This window comes from Portunus trituberculatus, chromosome 18, assembly GCF_017591435.1.
Source record: "Portunus trituberculatus isolate SZX2019 chromosome 18, ASM1759143v1, whole genome shotgun sequence".
NCBI classification, from domain to species: Eukaryota; Metazoa; Arthropoda; class Malacostraca; order Decapoda; family Portunidae; genus Portunus; species Portunus trituberculatus.
The window spans coordinates 7,993,770-8,009,549 of record NC_059272.1 but is presented as its reverse complement, the minus strand read 5'-3'; the positions used below and the strand labels follow the sequence as shown (position 1 = coordinate 8,009,549).

Here is a 15,780-nt window from a genome sequence, read left to right as displayed (position 1 = left end):
ACACACACACACAGGCAGATAAACATTACATACATTATCTACAACCTATATCACTACTTTCCGTTCCATATGGAAATATTAACAAGGTAACATTGACAGAGGTGGTGTTGGTAATGGGAAGGAGAAGAGCAGGAGCCGATCACTCGAGGCATTAGGTGAAAGTAAGAGTTGTAATCAGGAACACGTCAGGGCAAACACGAGTGACACTTCCTCTCTCTCACGTTCAAGGCAATGCAAATGAGTGGGTGCAACTTTGCCATTACAGGTGTTTTGTATGCTGGACTACCGACAGGTGTCTGAATCCTTTCCTCTCTCCTCCCTCTCTCCTGTCCCTCCCCTGATAAAAAAACATTCGCTTTTTCCTTCCTATCTCCCTCGTTCTTCTTCTGCATAGCTTTCGTTTTGTCAGTCGCATGTGGGAAATGTATAATACATCTTTGGTGAGTATTTGATTTTTCAACCTCAGGCTAAGTGTAGAGGAGGAGGAGGAGGAGGAGAAAAGGAGAAAAATGCGAAGAGGAAGAGAAAGAAAGAGAACAACTAAAAACACCAATAATAACAATAATAACATCACCACCGCCACCACCACGACCACCACCAGTAACACCAAGACCACCAGCAATTCGCCACAGGAGCAAATTAATCCCACGTCCTTCACTTACTTAAGCTAATATAAACTTTACGAGGTCCTGCACATTCCTCCTTCCGCCTTACGACCTATAAAACAACATTTTCATATTACTATTATTACTCTCCTTTACCCTACACGTTCTGACCTACCCCCTCCACTCTGTTCTGCTCTGCTCTGCCATAACCTCACACGCACATTCTCCCTCATTCCTACCCCTTTACTTTCTCACCAACTGTTGCAGGCACTCACAGCTACAGCACACACACACACACACACATACAGTATTATTGTTATTTCCACTAGTAGTATTTCCCCCGTGACTTCTCTAACGCATTCCGCTTTGTTCCCTTTTCCACCATAAAATGTTGCATATACAATAGTCCCTACTTTTGCTTCGTCAATATTTCCCACCGACTCTTAAGAGCACTCACACACATTCCCTGCCACCATCACTACTATCACCGCCCCGCCACCATCACCGCCCTCCTTTGCGTCGCCAACTCCATCGCTCATTTTCTTCATTATGTCTCGTTCCGTCCGCCGTCACCCTCCCTCACTGTCACTTCGCAACATGTAAGAGCAGCGACGTGGCCTCCTTCAGGGACACGTGATTACGCAGTTGTAGTTAGCCAAGTGTGGTTAACGCTCTCGCACGATGACCTTGACAGTGACTAACTCTCCTTCTGCGACTACAAAGTAATACAAACGAGAGAGAGAGAGAGAGAGAGAGAGAGAGAGAGAGAGAGAGAGAGAGAGAGAGAGAGAGAGAGAGAGAGAGAGAGAGAGAGAGAGAGAGAGAGAGAGAGAGAGAGAGAGAGAGAGAGAGAGAGAGAGAGAGAGAGAGAGAGAGAGAGAGAGAGAGAGAGAGAGAGAGAGAGAGAGAGAGAGAGAGAGAGAGAGAGAATTTGTGACATGTAGGAATTGTGACAGAGGTGATGACGCATGTGTCTTACTTTCCCAGTCAATAGTGATGATGTAAGAATGTCCTTGACGGCACGAAGAGAGGAAAGGAAGAGAGAGAGAGAGAGAGAGAGAGAGAGAGAGAGAGAGAGAGAGAGAGAGAGAGAGAGAGAGAGAGAGAGAGAGAGAGAGAGAGAGAGAGAGAGAGAGAGAGAGAGAGAGAGAGAGAGAGAGAGAGAGAGAGAGAGAGAGAGAGAGAGAGAGAGAATGTGTATGTCCACTGTAGCCCATACACTCACACCTGTCACCCAGGCACCTTCCCTGTACAGGTAGTGATTCCCGCCACTTGTTGTTGGGCCTCATCAGCGCGTGAGGCCGCCTTCCATATTTACAACAACTGCAGTATTGATCGCCTTGACTTAAGGTGAGAGGAACCGTGTGACAGGGACAGGAATAGGAGGGTGAGGCGGAAGAGTAGTAAGACGAGGAACAAGACCAAAATACAGGAAGTGAGAGTACTGAGAAGGGTAGAAAAAGTAAGTAAAAAAAACAGAAGGAGAGGTTATTGGTTAAGAAATAAGTAGTAGGAAAGCAGGAGGAAGAATAATGAAGTTGACGGAAAGATATAAGACAAGAAAGAAGACTGGAGAAGTTGTAAGACTTCGAGGAAACAGAAAACAGAAGAAGAAAAGAAAGAAAAAAAAAAAAGGTGAGTGACAAAGAACAGGAAAAGAAATTCGAGTGAAAGGATGGAGAAAATAGGATAGTATGCATTGTCGGAATAAAGGGAAGTGAAACAAAAGATACCAAATAAAATAATTAGAACCAAATGAAAATGTGTGAAAATAATGAAACTAAAGAATAAACACGACTTTTATTTTGCAATATGATTCACCTTTCCTTTAATGGTCAAGGCGAATATTGAGATATGAAAAGAAAATACAAGGAAACAAAAGAAAAGTATGATTATCCATTCGTAGCTCTCTCTCTCTCTCTCTCTCTCTCTGTATCACTTACCTCTATTGTATCACGTATTTTTGTACGAAGAATATGGATTCAGAAACTCTATATGGTCATATTCATATTTTTTCGTCATGGAATAAATCCCTACAAACACACACACACACACACACACACACACACACACACACACACACACACACACACACACACACACACACACACACACACACACACACACACACACACACACACACACAGATACGTACAGCCACCTGCCACTCCTAACTTCGTGGTAACAAGTAACGTAACTCATCCCTGCTTTAATGTGTCGGAAACATGTTGTGTCGCTTGCTTCGTGCCTCACCATATTGCGTGGTTCTCCTCTCTCTCTCTCTCTCTCTCTCTCTCTCTCTCTGTGTGTGTGTGTGTGTGTGTGTGTGTGTGTGTGTGTGCGTGTGCGTGTGTGTATGTGTGTGTGTGTGTACAAAGGGATATCATTACAGGAAAATAAATGTTGTACACTCATCTCTATTTCTTCGAACATATTCTATACAAAATGATATTGAGAGAGAGAGAGAGAGAGAGAGAGAGAGAGAGAGAGAGAGAGAGAGAGAGAGAGAGAGAGAGAGAGAGAGAGAGAGAGAGAGAGAGAGAGAGAGAGAGAGAGAGAGAGAGAGAGAGAGAGAGAGAGAGAGAGAGAGAGAGAGAGAGAGAGAGAGAGAGAGAGAGAGAGAGAGAGAGAGAGAGAGAGAGAGAGAGAGATGAATGCATTATCAAATTCGAAGTGTTTATATAAGCATTTTCTACTTTTCAATTTTCGTCTCCATCATTAACAAAGATGAAAAACAAATAAGAAGAATAAGAAAGGTGTTGTCTCATTTCTTCAACAGATATGACGGGATTGCATTGTTTGTCAATTCTCAGCACCTTTCTTTACACGACTGGGATAGATATACTGAGATAATGAATAAGGAAGTGTTGAAATTCTTTGATAATGAATAAGGAAGTGTTAAAATTCTTTGATAAGACTTACAAAGACATTGAAGCAGAGAAACAAACAAATAATTTAATACACTTATAATGATAATAATGATAATAGTGGCGTAGTGGATAAGGTGGATAAGGTGGTGAGCGTGGGATCGGGCAGACGTCCACGCGTAGGTTTGAATTCCACCACATATCATTTTGAAGCTATACCATTTGTCGAGTGGTTTAAAGTTACCTACATGTCACCATGATACCCAGGTATTAGGTGGTTACACCAAAGATGTGCTTGGGTGGTGATATGGGCCCTAATATCTGTACCACTATAAATATAATTGTCTGCGCCACTAATGGGCAGAAGTTAACAACGCTTCCCACATATACACTTCAAGTATGCCTACAAGCGCTATAGGCCATAAAATAAAAACTACTACTACTACTACTACTACTACTACTACTACTACTACTACTATTACTATTAATGATAAAAATAATAACAATAATAACAAAATCAACAAATAAACAGAGACAAAAAAGATACGCTCAAAGTAAAAAAAAAAAATCTAATTCTAAATGAAAAAAAATAAATAAAAGTTTCCACATTCTTAGCAACAATGTGTTAGAAACTTCTCTTCATACGTCTTTCTTCCTTCCTTCCTTCCTTCCTCCACACTAGCAGTGGCGCGAACTGATCGGAACAGGTGAAATAATTATATAATCATTTCTTTTAGCAATGAAAAGTTACTGACCCACTTATCATACACACAATAAAAACATGCAAAATACAAGACAGCAGAGATTTTCGTTTTTTTTTTTTTTTTTTTGCCGCGTTCATCATGTAGATTAGTAAAAGGGAATTGTGGGAAAGTGCTACGTAGACAAATGTTCGAGAAACGTTCATCTAGAAAAATATCGAGAAAAAAACTATTGCAATTGGGATCAGTGCACTAAATGTTTCGTTACACAATGGTACCTATTTTTTTTTTTGTCCTTATTCTCACTCCCGGCGTGTATTTAATTGTTTTAACACATGTTTTGATACAGTGGAGTATTATTATCATTTTTTTCATGTATCGTCGAGAGAGAGAGAGAGAGAGAGAGAGAGAGAGAGAGAGAGAGAGAGAGAGAGAGAGAGAGAGAGAGAGAGAGAGAGAGAGAGAGAGAGAGAGAGAGAGAGAGAGAGAGAGAGAGAGAGAGAGAGAGAGAGAGAGAGAGAGAGAGAGAGAGAGAGAGAGAGAGAGAGAGAGAGAGAGAGAGAGAGAGAGAGAGAGAGAGAGAGAGAGAGAGAGAGAGAGAGAGAGAGAGAGAGAGAATCAGAGAGATGCCAAGAACAGAGGGGAAAAAGAGAAGAGAGGAGAGAGAGAGGAAAAAGAAGGAGAGGGAGAGAGAGAGTGCATGGGAGAGGAATGGAAAGAAACTCAGTTAGAAAAGTTTACGGAAATGGAAAAAATAGAAGTATGAAAGAGAAAATGAAACTGGCGATGATCAAGGAGAATTATACAGAGAGAGAGAGAGAGAGAGAGAGAGAGAGAGAGAGAGAGAGAGAGAGAGAGAGAGAGAGAGAGAGAGAGAGAGAGAGAGAGAGAGAGAGAGAGAGAGAGAGAGAGAGAGAGAGAGAGAGCTACTCGACATAGACACGCCTCCACTGATGGAGATGATGTACTTCCGAGTAACGCTGGCAGACCGCTCAGCCCTCTTACTGTGTGCCCTGTATCGCCCCCCGCGACAAGGGCCTGACTCACTCCTGTACCTGACTGAGACTTTAGACAACCTGATGATGGCACACAGCTGCAGCCACGTGCTGATTGTGGGGGATCTCAATCACCACCTGGAAAGAGACGCCTACGAGAATCTCCTGAGGTGCAGGGTCTGACAGATCATGTCACCTTCCCACACATGAACGAGGAGGGACATTAGACCCTGTCATCTCAGACTACCAGGAGGACAAGCTTCAGTGTCATCAGCTGGGGCTCGTGGGCAGCTCTGATCATCACGCTGTACTGACACAGCTGGAAGTGGGCGTGGCTCGGGACGAGGCCACCACCCGCACCATCTGGCTGTGGAACAAAGCAGACTGGGCTTCCTGCGCCGCGACCTGACCCACACCCCATGGGCCACTCTGCTACAGGGAGGAGCAGAGAGTGAAGCACTTGCACTCACCTCTCACCTTCTCGCCCTCCAGAGACGCCACGTCCCACACAGGGAATACACCACCAGACCGACGGATCAGCCATGGTTTGGCTACCGTTGCCGTGTTGCTGCTGAGGCAAAGTATGCTGCCTGGCTCCGCTACAAGAGGAACCCGACTCGGCGCAACAAGGACTTGCATAGGGCTGCATGCAGGAGGATGGTGGTAACCAGCAAGTGGGCCTTAAAAAAGTGGGAGGAAAGCCTGCGCCGGAAACTGTGTGGCACTGGCGTAGGAAACAAAACTTGGTGGTCCCTTGTTAAGGACAAACAGGAACTGGCCACCAAGAATCCATCCCTCCCTCAGCAAGCAGGACGGTACTGTCGCCACCAGCAGTAAGGAGAGGGCACAGTTGCTGGCTTCCTTGTTTGCTGGAAAAATGAAGGTGGGGAATCCACAGCAGCCACCGCCTCAGCTGGTCCAGCAATGTGAGAAGACTGTCACCATGGTGGAGGTGACGCATCAGCAGGTGAAGCGATTATTGCGGGGCTGGACACACAGAAAGCTACCGGCCCTGATGACATCAGCCCGCACCTGCTGAAGCGATGCTCCCAGGAACTGGCTGCCCCTCTCACCCAAGTTCACAACTTGTGTACGGGAAAACGTCTGGCCTTCAGTGTGGAAGGAGGCTCGAGTAGTTCCTGCACACAAAAAGCTCCAGGACGGACCCAAAAAACTACAGACCCATATCCCTGTTGTCAGTGGTGGGTAAAGTGTTTGAGAGGGTCGTGGCAGAGGTGGTGTGTAGCCATCTCAAGGACAATGCCCTCCTCTCAGACCAACAGTTTGGGTTCAGACCTGGAAGGTCAACCTCCGACCTAATGATGCTTCTCACCAGGCAGTGGCAGGACGCCCTCGACGACGGCAAGGACACTATAGTGGTTGCTTTGGACATAGCTGGAGCTTTTGATAAAGTATGGCACAACGGATTACTGGAAAAGCTTCGTGCTAAAGGCATCCAGGGTGGCTTGCTACGACTCCTGGGAAATTACCTGCAGGACAGAAGCCTCAAGGTGGTTGTCAACGGGCAAACATCTGAGTCCCTGCCTGTGGAGGCATCAGTGCCACAGGGTTCAATTCTTGGCCCACTCCTGTGGAATATCTACGTGGATGATCTTCTCCAGCTACTGCCAGGAGTCAAGGCCTATGCTGATGACTGCACCCTCTCCTATACCTATCCACGCCAGGACAGTGGGCGGGCTGCTGAGGCCATCAATCAGCAGCTACGAGTGATAGAGGAGTGGGGTGCTCGCTGGCAAGTGACATTCGCGCCGGAGAAGACACAGGCAATGGTTGTCTCGGTCCCCAGCCGCCATGGCAGCAATGGCAGGAAAGTTGTCTTTGGCGTTGCTGCTCTCCCACTCCAAGATGACGTCAAGATACTTGGAGTGGAGGTGGATCGAGGGCTGAGGTTTGACAGCCATGTCAAATCCATTGCCAAGAAAGCCTCTCACAGGATCTCCGCTCTCAGAAGGATCGCCAGTTTCCTCGACAGGAAGGGGAGACTGCTGCTGTACAAGGCACAGGTGCGGCCCCACCTTGAGTACGCAGCTCTCTCCTGGATGTCCTGTGCCGCCACACACAGAAGGAGACTGGACAGCATCCAACGCCGCGCCATACGGCTAGTAGATGCTGCAATACCACCTCACCCAGAGCCTGAGCGTCCCCTTGATTCACTGGAACACCGCAGAGATGTGGCGGCAATCGTAGTGTTCCATAAGGCACAGGTGCAAAGAGTGCCACATCTGGCAGGGCTGCGTCATCCTCTGAGAGTCACCGCACGGAGCACGAGAACGGTGCTCAATGGTGGTGACGCCGTAGAGGTGCCGCGATCCCACGGGTGTCAGCATCAACGCACCTTCGCAGGACGCGTCTCCAGGATGTGGAACTTGTTCACGGCCGCGGTGCCTCACGTCCAGGAGATGAACACACACAGTGTCAAACTGATGGCACATAAGTGGAGACAGACACTGCCAACTCCTCTGACACTCTTTGTGACGTGACACTCAGTGTAGTGCAGTGCGTGAATAGTGCTAGTGAAGTGAAAAGAACAGTGCTCCATTTACATGCTGACCATCTTGTATATTTTCTATTTTTAAGTCTTGTAAATATTGTAGAGAAATAGATTGTAGTACCCTTAGAATAGGTAGCACACGACAGTGCGCCTTTGGGTACATGTTCTTCTGTATAAATTATGTTTAAATAAAAAAAAAAAAAAAAAAGAGAGAGAGAGAGAGAGAGAGAGAGAGAGAGAGAGAGAGAGAGAGAGAGAGAGAGAGAGAGAGAGAGAGAGAGAGAGAGAGAGAGAGAGAGAGAGAGAGAGAGAGAGAGAGAGAGAGAGAGAGAGAGAGAGAGAGAGAGAGAGAGAGAGAGAGAGAGACAGAACAGGTAGTAATTGGATTGAGAAAAGCAGGTAAAATAAGACACACACACACACACACACACACACACACATATTTTCTTCTCTCTCTCTCTCTCTCTCAGTACCAAGGCGGGTTCGACTCTATCTCACCACAGAATTAATTTATCGGTGCCATTATTTAGGAACCGGGTGTGTCCAATCTAGAGAGCGAGAGAGAGAGAGAGAGAGAGAGAGAGAGAGAGAGAGAGAGAGAGAGAGAGAGAGAGAGAGAGAGAGAGAGAGAGAGAGAGAGAGAGAGAGAGAGAGAGAGAGAGAGAGAGAGAGAGAGAGAGAGAGAGAGAGAGAGAGAGAGAGAGAGAGAGAGAGAGAGAGAGAGAGAGAGAGAGAGAGAGAGAGAGAGAGAGAGAGAGAGAGAGAGAGAGAGAGAGAGAGAGAGAGAGAGAGAGAGAGAGAGAGAGAGAGAGAGAGAGAGAGAGAGAGAGAGAGAGAGAGAGAGAGAGAGAGAGCTTGCTTTAAGACCACCCTTTCTCTTTGTAGTGGTAAGTCGTTAATTGGAACTCTCTCTCTCTCTCTCTCTCTCTCTCTCTCTCTCTCTCTCTCTCTCTCCCTCGCTCGCACTCTCCGGAAATAACTTTTTGTCTTCATCTTAAGCTCTCGAAAATGTGTCAGTTGCACGTGTTGTTGTTTTTTTAATTTTTTTTTCTCTCTCTTGATGTGAAGCTTAAGGAGAAGGAAAAAGAAGGATCAAGAGCGGAGGAGGAGGAGGAGGAGGAGGAGGAGGAGGAGGAGGAGGAGGAGGAGGAGGAGGAGGAGGAGGAGGAGGAGGAAGAGGTTGAATGTTAAGAAAAATAAGAGAACGAAGAGCGAAGATTATAGAAAAAAAAAGACATGGAGCGCACACAGACACACACACATCCACACAATGAGTAAAACATAGATAAATAAATAAAAAGAAAATAATACAAAAGTGGCACCTTTAGCTCTGTTTTCTGGAAGGATTAATTGTTGAAAAAAATAGAGAAAAAATACACATGGGAAGTTGCAGAGAAAACAAAGAAAAATAAAGAATAGAATTAATAAGAAGGGAATATGATAATGATTTAGGGTGAGCAGGAGGAAAGAAAAACGAAAGAAGGGTAAAGTATGAAACAAAGAAGAAAAAAAAGGATGGATGAAGAACAGAAACAATAATCAAGGACCTAAAAACACGCTTAAGTAAAGTAAAACAAAGGAAAGGCAAACTGATAAATAAATGAAGCATGACACGAAGTAGATTATAAAGAAAAAAAAAACATCATAAATAAAAGAAAAAGTAACATCAAAATATAAAAAAAATAAAATAGATAAGGAAGTAGATATCAGAATATAAAAAAAAAGAGGTGATATGAAAATAATAAAACGAAAGAACAGAAGAGAAATGAAACACAAAAGACCAAAAGAAAAATAAACACCATTAGAAAAAATACAATGAATACGAGACGAACAACACAAAACAAAAACGAAAAAAAATAATGAAAATAATTTGAACAAAGTCTACAAATTACGAAAAAAAGAATAGCAAACTCCACTTTACCATAAGACACAAAAATACCTGAACTTTATACCAATCAAAACTTGCGCCACTCAGGTGATACAACACGTGGATAAAAGTAATAGAAACAAGAAGCAGAAAACACCGCGAGTCTCTTAAAACGAAACTGTGACGTGTTGCTGAAACTAATTATAGTCAATGAGAATAGTTCCCGCTTAAGAGTTTCCCAGTCTGAGAGAGAGAGAGAGAGAGAGAGAGAGAGAGAGAGAGAGAGAGAGAGAGAGAGAGAGAGAGAGAGAGAGAGAGAGAGAGAGAGAGAGAGAGAGAGAGAGAGAGAGAGAGAGAGAGAGAGAGAGAGAGAGAGACAGACAGACAGACACAGACACACAGACAGACAGACACACAGACAGACCGAAACAGATAGAGACAGACAGGCAGACAGACAGACAGACACAGATAGACAGTCAGACAGCCAAAGCCAAAAAGACAATAGAACAAAGACAAAAAACAAAGACAGAAATTAGACGGGTGGCAAATGGGACAGAACTGGCAAACAGATAGACAAACAGTCCGAAGACATAAAAGAAAGAACAGCGAAAAAAAATAATAAATTGACAGACACACACAGTCAAATAAATGAATAAGAAAATGAAGAAAAAGGACAGGAACACAGAGGCAAACACGAAGACAGACAAGAATATAAATAGACAGAAAACTAAATTGCCGAAAAAAAAGACTAAACGAAACACAGACAATCAAACAACCAGACGAAGAGAAGGCGGAAGAGAGGAAGGAAGGAAGGAGGCGCGGAGTTCAGGGGAGGAAGGAAACGCCTGCAATAATCCATGATTGCAAGAATGAAAGGAGGGAAAAAGTATCAAGTGAAGGTATTGGAAAATAATTTAAATCATGGCCCTTGGGAGACATCGGAAAAAGTCTTTTCTTAAAAATTCCCAGCGTCTGTCCAACTTTTACCCACATATCTCCAACATCTCGTCTCCTCCTCCTCCTCCTCCTCCTCCTCCTCCCTGAGTACCAACCTTGCAGAACTGACTCCCTAATTTTATCTACAATATATTTCCTACTGACCTAACCTTTCTTCCTCCACTTCCCCTCCTCCTCCCGCTCCTCCTCTTCCTCCTCCTCTTCTTCTTCCTCTTCCTCCTCTACTGACTACTCAATATCTTCAATTCCTCTCTCATTCCTCTCACTTCTACTGATCTATTTCTCCCTTTTATACCTCCAAATATAGCCTCTCCTATTTCCTTTCTTTCTTATTCGTAAGATTTAGAGCGCTGTTTCCGGTCACTCATCTTTCTCCTTTCCTTCTATTTCTTCTGATATTCTTCCTTTTATTTTTATTTTTTTCCATCTCTGCTTTCCAATCTTAATTCTTGCCTTCCTTTCTTCCTCATTTGTTTCCTCTTATTCTTTTCCTTCTTCCTTATCTTTCTATCTTCCTTCCTTTCTTACTCTCTGGTGTTTATCCTTCATTCTTTTCTTCCCTTCTTGCCTACCTTTTCCTCCATTCTTTCTTCAATCTTCCTTTTTTTACTCTCTGGTTAGTGGTTATTACCCTCATTTCTTTTCCTCCCTCCTTACCTTACCTTCCTTCCAATTTTCCCTCTTTTCCTCCACATATTTACTTACCTACCAGGAGAAGGAGACCATATCGGGTTTATAACTGATGATAGCTGACGATAATTACCCAGAATGACTGTCTTTACTCTCCTAATTGCCGCTAATCGACTTATTACCCTTGTTACGCGCTTGTTACCTTACTACACGTGGGGCGATGAATCCTTCCTCACCTTGGGCGCTTCGTGGAAGTGAGTAAGAAGTAACCGAGTAACAGAAAATATGACTGACTCTCTTTCTAACCTTTTTCCCCCTTACGTCTAGTTTTGTTTACGGAAATAAGAGATACGGAAAGACAGAAGAAGACGAAGAAAAAGAAAAAAAGGCTATTCATACTAACATTGTCTCTTTGTTTGTGGAAATGAGAATAAAGAGTCACAGGAAGAGAATGGCTAGGAGAAAGAAAATGATAGTAGAAAAGAATAGCGGTCAAATCAACACGTACTGATAAAGGATTAATGAGCACATGAGGGGAGTGAGAAAGAAAATGTGATAGACAGGAAGAATATTTACTAATTTGTTTACGTACATGTATGTTTATTAGAAGTGAACAAAGGAAGGGAGCACAAGAGGAGGAGGAAGAGGAAAAGAAGGAGGAGGAGGAGGAGGAGGAGGAGGAGGAGGAAAAGGAGAAGGAGGAGGAGGAGGAGGAGGAGGAGGAGAAAGGAAGAAAGGAGAAAAGAAGAAAAGGATGAAGAAGACAAAGAGAAATAAAAGATGGTAAAAAATCAACGGGAAAAAATAATAAGAGAGAGAGAGAGAGAGAGAGAGAGAGAGAGAGAGAGAGAGAGAGAGAGAGAGAGAGAGAGAGAGAGAGAGAGAGAGAGAGAGAGAGAGAGAGAGAGAGAGAGAGAGAGAGAGAGAGCAAAGATATAAAAAAGACAAGTACACGAGGAACCTTCACATTCCTCAGGGGAGACCATTCCTTCTCTCCATCAAATTAGTTACGGGAGGAGGGAGTCATTCTAGACAGGTGGAGAGGCGGGCGGGAGAGAAGGAGGGAGGGAGGGAGGGGTTATGAGAGAGTGAGGGAAAGAGAAAGGGAGAGGGCAGGCGTGAGGGGAAAGCGAATGAGACGTGTATGAGTAGAAGATGATATATTGGCACCATGCTATCAGCGAGAGAGAGAGAGAGAGAGAGAGAGAGAGAGAGAGAGAGAGAGAGAGAGAGAGAGAGAGAGAGAGAGAGATCCAAGTAAAGTAAGAAAATTACTGGTGTATTTAACTCATCAAATTATGAGAAAAGAAGGGAGGGAAGGAGGGAGGAAGACATCTAGAAGAAAATTGACAAGAAGAAAAGTGGAAAGACGGAAAAGTCTGAGGAGGGAGGGAACATATGAAGGAATGGATAAGAAGAGTGAAGGAATGAGAGACGAAAAAGTTGGATAATCAAGGGCGGAGAGGAGGGAGAGGTGCGAGGAGGGAAAAGTGAGAGGAGGAGAAAAGTATGCTGACTTATTGAAGTTGGAAATAAAGGGTAAAATTTTTGGTTTTTACGAGAGAGAGAGAGAGAGAGAGAGAGAGAGAGAGAGAGAGAGAGAGAGAGAGAGAGAGAGAGAGAGAGAGAGAGAGAGAGAGAGAGAGAGAGAGAGAGAGAGAGAGAGAGAGAGAGAGAGAGAGAGAGAGAGAGAGAGAGAGAGAGAGAGAGAGAGAGAGAGAGAGAGAGAGAGAGAGAGAGAGAGAGAGAGAGAGAGAGAGAGAGAGAGAGAGAGAGAGAGAGAGAGAGAGAGAGAGAGAGAGACTGTATTCCCCAACATCAGAAACATTAATGAAATAGCAGAATATTTATATCATTTGTGAATCAGTCACTCAATCCATCAATAGTAAATACTCTGTTTCCGGCATCTATCCACTTATTACATCCTTTGATTTCTCCCCCTTTCTATCTCGCTATTTATTTCCTTCTCCCTCCTCTCATTATCTCTCTCCCTGGCCTCAAATTACCCCTTCTCATTTGTCTTCTCATTACCTCTCCCTCTTTTTACATTTATCTCAATTGATTTACCTCGCGCTCCCTGCTTGGTGCAAGGGAGCAAATCTGTGCAGATGACACTAAGAAGATGAGGGAGGCGCTCATCCCAGAGAGAGAGAGAGAGAGAGAGAGAGAGAGAGAGAGAGAGAGAGAGAGAGAGAGAGAGAGAGAGAGAGAGAGAGAGAGAGAGAGAGAGAGAGAGAGAGAGAGAGAGAGAGAGAGAGAGAGAGAGAGAGAGAGAGAGAGAGAGAGAGAGAGAGAGAGAGAGAGAGAGAGAGAGAGAGAGAGAGAGAGAGAGAGAGAGAGAGAGAGAGAGAGAGAGAGAGAGAGAGAGAGAGAGAGAGAGAGAGAGAGAGAGAGAGAGAGAGAGAGAGAGAGAGAGAGAGAGAGAGAGAGAGAGAGAGAGAGAGAGAGAGAGAGAGAGAGAGAGAAAGGCCTGGTCCAAGCTGCGGGTAACGCGTATGGAAGACTCACCTGTAGGGGATATGGAGGCGATGGGGAAGAAGCTTGGCGGGGGCTGCGTGGTGGTGGTGGACAAGGTGCGGACGAGGGGCACTGGCGTGGTGGAGGTGGTGGTGTGGTAGTGGGGCGGCGGGGGCGGGGCAGAGTCACAACACTCACGATCAGGGAATTCCGAGGCCATCACACCCACCCGCCCGCCCAGGCCTGCCAGGGCGAGGAGCACCACCCACACGAGGAAGGGAGGGACGCCCATTTTGAGCAGAACTGGGGAGTGAGCACAGCGGGCGGAGGGTGAGGGCGTGGGGGAAGTCCTTATCTGATGCGTAGACATGGATGGCGGTGGAGACCAGCTCCCTCGCCCACTGGAGTAAGGGAAGCCGCTAGCTTCGGGAGGGGCGAGCCACCGCCGGGCAGCCGCCGCCTCGCCGTTCACTGAGGCGCCGCTGCTTACACGCCCTGCCGCCGCTGAGCTGTCGGACACTCCCATGCAGTCATCTCCCTCACTATCTTTACTCAGCGCATTTTCATTGCTTTCACAAGGATGCCACACTGCTGAGGGCGAGGCGCTATGGCGAGGCATGGCGTGGTGGTGCCGGCTGCCGCCCATTCTGTCAACGCCCAAGACTGAGTGTCTGTCGCGGCGCCGGCCTGTCTCACGCCACACGCTCCAGCAGGAGAGAACAGCCCAGCGAGTTAAGGCGAAATATATGTGATTCTGCGGTGAGTGGTGCAAAGGGCGTGGGCATCCGGGGGGCGGCCGACCTGCACCACCGCCAACTTCCTCGTCTTCCTCCTCCCCTTTCTCACGCCACCAAGGAATGAGAGTATGAGGTGTCATTGGTGCGTCCAGAGATGAGAGAGCGATGCAAGGGTCCAGGTGAGGGATAACTACAGCCTACTCAGCCGCCATGAGGTGCGGTGTAGGGCGCGGGGCTGAGCACAAGCATGAATCGTGTCACATGGTCGCCGGAAGTCGCAGGAGTAGTCCCACTCACTCTGGCTGCGTGGTGAGCTTGGCTGGTGTTGGGTCAGGTGGGGCGGTCATGATGCATACCCAACCTATGTCTTTAGCGCGGCTTTATTGCTCTGTCAGTCCAGAAAGCAACATATTATTATTATTTTGTTTCACATTCTCAGCTGGAGTCTCATTCCGTCATAATGGAGCACCAAATGACGAGTAAAAACTAGATGTCCATCACGAACATTTCAGATATCACCCGCTACGTCACGTGTGTGTGTGTGTGTGTGTGTGTGTGTGTGTGTGTGTGTGTGTGTGTGTGTGTGTGTGTGTGTGTGTGTGTGTGTGTGTGTGTGTGTGTGTGTGTGTGTGTGTGTGTGTGTGTGTGTGTGTGTGTGTGTGTGTGTGTGTGTGTGTGTGTGTAAGTGAGGAACCCACACACACACACACACACACACACACACAAAGGATGACAATAAAATGTGGATGTGTGGATGTAAAGTGCAAAGACACACGCACATGTCAACCACTGCACACGCACACACAAACCCTTTCGTACACACACACACACCGACTCATGTGAACTGAAGTCAGGCGAGGCGAGACAAGGCGAGGTCAGGCAGGTAAAAATTATAGCGGTGAAGGCAGGAAGTTCCCTTAATGGACTGATGTGTTAAGACCCTTCCCTGCTTCTCCTCCCTTCCCCTTCCCTCTCCCTCTTCCCCGGCCCGCTTATCACCCTTCCCCCATAACCTTGTAAAGGCGCGAACTTCGACCACACTAACGCGGTAATTCTCCGTCCTAAAGAGAGTGATCAGCTGACGCCCTCACGCAGCCATCAGTCTTGTCCTGGTCTTCGTCCTTGCCGCCTTGCACTTTACTGGAATATATGTCGAACTAAGAGGGAATGCCGGGAAAGAAAGACCACTAACTTACTTCCAATAAACCGAGTGGAACTAATAATAATTGGATACTCTGCGTCCTTTAAAACACTGCGGGAAATTGAACTTATAAACTCCTCGACATTCCTTAAAGAGATATACGAAGAAAGAGTTCGAGGTTACATGAAAGAGTTCGTGGTATCTAGTAATATCAATCAGGTACGTATAAAGAAAAGTTAAATCCGAAAGAAAAATATATGTAAAATTAAACCAATGAATAGATGGATAGATAGGTAATATAGACAGAAAAC

General features: G+C 45.6%; 1 protein-coding gene across 1 annotated transcript in view; it reads right to left on the bottom strand.

Moving 5' to 3' along the window:
* The window catches only part of LOC123505648, a 246,719-nt gene extending 231,995 nt beyond the window's left edge, over positions 1-14,724 (bottom strand). Inside the window, 1 exon segment of the mRNA XM_045257249.1 lies at positions 13,643-14,724. Coding sequence (XP_045113184.1) covers positions 13,643-14,468 — 826 coding nt within the window. The 5' untranslated portion in view covers positions 14,469-14,724.
* Positions 14,725-15,780: the final 1,056 nt, after the last annotated feature.